Genomic DNA, 6000 nt, shown 5'->3' on the forward strand with positions numbered 1-6000 from the left:
TATGGCCAAGCTTAATTGCCATACCAGATTGCAGATGAACTAGGGCCTTCTATTGATGTTAGAAATGAGCCTGCTCTGCTCCTTGCCACATGTGATGGTTAGCATTATTGCTGCCAGTTAAGCAGGTCACAGGTAAACTTAAAGTGACTTCATCCCAAGTTCAGGTTCCACCTCTATCTAATTAGTCAAGGAAGAGACAGAGGAGGCCCATAAGCAATCAGTTCAAGAAAAGGAGCAAAACCTTGGTGCGATGATTTAGTGCCTCTGTTGTCACGTGTTTTATAAACCTTTAATACTTTTATCCAAGGTTGAGAAAAGTTCTAATTAGTCAGCATTACTTTGGTTTCATGGCTGAATAGCATGCCCTCTTGGTCTGCAGATGCATACCCATGGCTGGAGTGCCTCATCAAGTCCTACAACGTCACAAGTGGAACGCAACATCAAATATGTTACCAGATATTTGACACCACCATTGCAGAAGACATCATCTAGTGCTGCTGATCCGTGCAGTGGGTGGCATGGGGGCAATAGTCTTAAAGACGTATGACTGTGACTCTGAAAAGGCAGGTCTCCATTCACATTTCACTGTAGCCTTGGATTTTCTCATGTAGAAAGACGTTCTACTGTCATTTATACCTTCTTGTGAATATGGTGAAATGTCTTTTTCTCAACACGCCCAGCATGACAACTAGATTACAAAATAAGTCCACATTATGTGTGGAGAAACCCAAGTGTCATTTCCCTTTAGGGAATTTCTGTTGTTACCAGACACTGTAGGTCTGTTTTTTGCACAAGACACTTGTTTCTGTATGACTCACCATCACTAGTTGGGTTTATATTTTGTAATAAGTTTTTTTTTATCCTTACAACTTTATTGAAAAAAAAAACAGATACATGTACAGATTATTAAAAAATTTTAGCATAGAACTATATGAATATATTTTTGTCAGTACTTGATTTTTTTAAAGGTTTGATAGTATGCATTGAAATCTTACTATTTAAAATGATCATAAAGTACATGTAAAACAAAACATAACATGGAAATAGTATTCTTGGTGTGTAAACATTAAGCATAATAATTTTTAAATACCAAGAATTGCCACAAGGCTATCCTCTTAGCTCTTGAATTATTAATTATATAAGGTCTAGGTGTACCCCACTCTGAGAGGGTGCTATATACTTATTGGGTTTTGGGGGGTTTTTTGTTTGTTTTGTTTTTCTGAGAAGGACTGAGGCTTCCACTTTTTGGCCTTTCTCCTTTTTTTTTTTTTTTTTTTTGAGCTTCATATGGTCTGTGAGTTGTTTCTTGGGTATCCAGAGCTTTCTGGGGCTGGTTTCCAATTATCATTGTACTGAGTTTTATATGAGCACTTGATGATAATGTGAGTGTAGATAAGAACTCATTCTGTTCATGAATCTTTTTACTCTGTAGTGGGTACTTTTCTTTCATCCTCTCCACTTTTACTTCAATTTTATACAGAGGGATTGCTTAGCCAGTCCTGGTGTAAGAAGTCTTGTGTACATCTACATGAGTATCTTGTCATCTGAGTTCCCCTTGCACGTACTTTTGTCTGAGTCACCAGCGTACTAACAGGGATATTTAAGGAGGTAGAATCGTTTTGTTTGATGCCTATGTTGCCCATTTAAGGATGATTTTATCACTTTTAACCAGATGCTGTATTTGATTTCTTCTTCTCTGGGTAAATACTAGATATTATTCCATCCCATGTCAGCTAGTTTTACATTAGTAACTGTTGAAATGAGTGCATCTGCTAAAGTGTGGGAGTGAACACACTATTAATGAGGGAAAAATGAAAACAACAAATAGCAGCTGAAGGGGGAACTCATAGGTGGTTCTAAAATGTGTAGAATTTGTTTGAAAGAGTAAGGAATCATATCCTCAATATTCCACAGTCCCACATAGACTTCCGGATTCTGAGTATTTTTCTTTTCATAGTAGGTGAATCCTGACTACTTACAGTTTTTTTTCCTGTTCTCCATTTGCATCCCCTCAAGAATCACCTGTGACATCACTTTTCTCTCTTTTATATCTCTGAAAAGAGCACAAGTATAATAAAGTGATTTTCATTTTCATGTAAACATTTTGTGATAGTTTCTATATGCTTGGCTCAGGAAGTAGAGCTATGAGATGTGACCTTTGGGAACAGGTTTGGCCTTGTTGGAGGAAGTATGTCACTGAGTGTGGGCTTTACGAACCTCATCCTAGCTGCCTGAAAGCCAGTTGATGTATGCCTTTGTTTGGAAGAATGTGGATTTGGGGACTTTGGATTTGGAAATCCGTGGAATGATTTAGGTGATGCTTGATAGGCCATCCTCGTAGAAATATGGAAGATTTTTTTGCTGAGGGTGATTTGAACTGTAGAAGCTTGGCTCCAGAGGTTTCAGTATTTTAATATGTTACTGAAAGACTGTTCCTGTGATCAAGACCAACCTGGGACAGAGCAAGTTCTAGGTGTAGAAAAGCTTAAGCCATGTATAGAAGCAAGCACTTTTAATCCCAAGATTCAGGCAGGACACAGGCTATGCAGTTTTCTGAGCTCAAGGTAAGTCTATAGAACAAGTTCTAGGACAATCAGTCTTAGGCCGGAAGGGAGTTTGAAAACAGACAGCTGGTGATAGAATAAGGAATCCAAGTTCCAGCCCCAGCAAGCAGCAGAAATCAGCCATGTATCTCTACCTTTAGACTCAAAAATAGAAGGGACTACGGAAACAATTGATTCTGTTTAGCTGGAAATAAGAAATTAGCAGTTACCATCCCTTACTGAATCAATCTTATACAATTTTAAACATTCATACCCATAGTAGTTCACTGGAAATGGAGGTTTACTTGGTTAAGACTGTGTTAGAAGGACTGATGAGATGGTTTAGAAATCCAAAACACTTATTCTTATTGCACATAACAAAAGTCCCATTTCCACTGTCCACGCATATCTTACAACCAGCTGAATCGAACCAATGTGCTTTTCTCTGGTCTCAGTGGACACAAGGCACACATACACATAAAAATAATTCTTTTTTAAAGACTGGGAGGGGAGTAGTGTTTGCAAATGGGTATGAATATGTTTAGAAGTTAGGTTTGTCATCATAAAATTTAGTTGAGTACTAAGACCTCCTTCTCCATATTGTAGTTGTTGTTGTACTATACTTGTAATATCAGGTATGAAATCTGGAATGGGCCCAAAATTCAATCAGAGATCAATTGATTATCTCCTATAACACGTGTTGTACTTAAGGTCTGGGGTGGGGGAGCACTCTGCTCCTCACTGCAGGTCTCAGGGAAGGCTGCTTCTGGTGCTTGCTCTGCCTGGCCCAGAGGAGATCAGGCTGGGAGGTGTGGGAAACGAATCCCAGCAGGGTGCCACCAGGCCTGTGAACTATCTAGCCAATGCTCAGCTGAGTGCTGAGATTATAGCCCTGCTGACCAGGGCCATAAACCCCTGCCTGACTATAAGAAAAGTGCAGAGCCTGTGATAAGGTTCAGGGATAAAGCATTCATAGAGTACGAAGGAGTCAGGACCTCAAAGTAACCAGGACCAAGGAGAAGGTTTCAACATGTCTTTATTTTCTCGTGCCTCTCTCCTGTGTTCTCTTTTTAAACAGCCCGGGATCCAGCCACTGGATTCCCATAAGTTTGCTTCTATGATTGGCCATAGTTGTTTTTCTAATGCTACGTGTGCATGCAGGGGAGGGACTTAGGGAGTGACTGATCTGGCTAGAGTCTACGTCACTCTCTCCTGTGGAGGTGGGGTTTGGGGCTTGCCTAGAGCCTTGTACATCTGCCCCATTATGGTGCATCCAGGCAAAGTGGATTTGCAATTGGGAGTTCAGAAAGCACCTACCAGTTGACAGTTACCTGTCCTGGGGGACTTGGGGGGGGGGGGCTTCAACTGATCTCAACCTCTCACATTTCCATCTTTGACCCTTCAAACCCACAAACACCCATGGCACTATTCTGAGGTGTGCAAAAATCAGCTGGCACTGATGTGTCATAGATCAGAAAAAACACAGCTGTGTAGAACCATTGATGCCATTTCTCCAACAACACCTTCCGGCAATGCAGCATTTTCTGCCCTATAAAAGTTAATCACTAGGGATAAAGTTATACTTTGATTTCTCTTAAGCATGAAAACCAAAGTGTGTGTTATCTTCATCAAGAGGGTCTTATCAGCTAGCTCTGGCAAAAAAGAGGACCTCTGGGGGTTCTCTGAGCAACAGGTTATAAGATGGTCTATTAGTTACTAATCTCTAATTGAACAGAACATATTCTCTCTCTCTCTCTCTCTCTCTCTCTCTCTCTCTCTCTCTCTCTCTCTCTCTGTGTGTGTGTGTGTGTGTGTGTGTGTGTGTGTACAGTCATGTATAAGAGATGGTAGATTAGGTAGGTAAGTAGGTAGGTAGGTAGGTAAATAAGTAGATAGATAGATATATAGATAGATAGATAGATAGATAGATAGATAGATAGATAGATAGATAGATAGATAGAAAATAGATAGGTGGTACATTACAGAGGTGGATGACCTATTTGATAGATAAATAGTTTAGAATGGGAGCTATCATTATTATCTAGACAATCTAACAAAGGCTATCTTACAAAGGAAAGGCCCACAACTTGTTGGGTTTTCAGTCTAAGAAACTAGATGTCTTAGTGGACATAATCTTGTGTATATGAGACCTGGAGGATTCCTAGAGACTTGCAGGTTTCCAGTCTAAGTTGGTGTCTTAGGGATTTACTGCTGTGAATAGACAACATGACAAAGCTGCTATTATAAAGACAACATGTAATTGCATGCTTACAGCTTCGGAGGTTCAATCCATTATCATCAAAAGCAGTGTCAGGAAGGTATGGTGCAGGAGGAGTTAAGAGTTCTACTTTTTCATCTGATGGCCACTAGGAGATTGGACTGGCTCCCACATGGTAAGGAGGAGGGTCTCATTGCCCATTCCTAAAGTGACACACTTCCTCCATCAAGGCCACAAATCTTAATAGTGCTACTACCAATTTTCTGAGGAATCGCCAGACTGATTTTCAGAGTGGTTGTATCTACCTGAAGATCCAGCTATTTCACTTCTGGGCATATACCCCAGAGACACTCCAATATACAATAAAGACGAATGCACGACAGTGTTCATAGCAGCTCTATTTATAATAGCCAGAATCTGGAAAGAACCCACATGTCCTTCAGTAGATGAATGGATACAAAAATTGTGGTACATTTACACAATGGAATACTACTCAGACACCAGAAACAATGACTTAACTCAGACTTGAAATCATACCTCAAGATGATGGAGATCTTCTAGAAGAGCATGATTAACTCCCTTAAACATGTAAGGGAGTACACACATAAACAAATAGAAGCATTTAAAGAGCAAACTCGAAAATCACTCAAAGACTACAGGAAAAAACAACCTAATAGATGAAGGGACTGAAAATGGAAATAGAAACAATAAAATATACACCAAAAGAGACAACCCTGAGATAAATACCTAAAGAAATCAGAAATCACAGATGCAAGTATCAGCAACAGAGTACAATAGATGGAAGAGAGAATTTCAGGGGCCAAAGACAACATAGTAAACATAGACAAAACATTCAGAGAAGATGAAAAAAACCAAAAAGCTCCTAACCCAAAATGTACAGGAGATCCAGGATACAATGAGAAGTCCAAACCTAAGGATAATAGGAATAAAAGAGGGCGAGGAATACCAACTAAAAGGCACAGAAAATATCTTCAACAAAATCTTAGAAGAAAACTTTCCTACCCTCAAAAATGGGATGACCATGAGCAGAAAAGAAACATACAGAACCCTAAACAGATTGAACCAGAAAAAAAAAGAAGAAAAAAGAAAAAGAAAAAAGAAAAAACTCTTTCTGACATATAATCATCAAAACAACAAGTGTTCAAAACAAAGAAAGAATACTAAAATAAATATAAGGAAGGGCACTTTTTACTCATTACAGGGAAATTTCTTCTGGAG

General features: G+C 39.3%; 1 protein-coding gene across 3 annotated transcripts in view; it reads left to right on the plus strand.

Moving 5' to 3' along the window:
* LOC308421006 (protection of telomeres protein 1-like) overlaps positions 1-2023 on the plus strand; it is a 53363-nt gene extending 51340 nt beyond the window's left edge. For all 3 annotated transcript variants that reach the window (XM_080917294.1, XM_080917296.1, XM_080917295.1), the window contains exon 19: positions 380-2023. In XM_080917294.1, the coding sequence (XP_080773420.1) occupies positions 380-492 (113 nt within the window). In that variant the 3' untranslated portion in view covers positions 493-2023. The remainder of the gene's footprint in view (positions 1-379) is intronic.
* The last annotated feature ends 3977 nt before the right edge of the window (positions 2024-6000 follow it).

This window comes from Micromys minutus, assembly GCF_963924665.1.
Source record: "Micromys minutus genome assembly, chromosome: 5".
Taxonomy (NCBI): domain Eukaryota; kingdom Metazoa; phylum Chordata; class Mammalia; order Rodentia; family Muridae; genus Micromys; species Micromys minutus.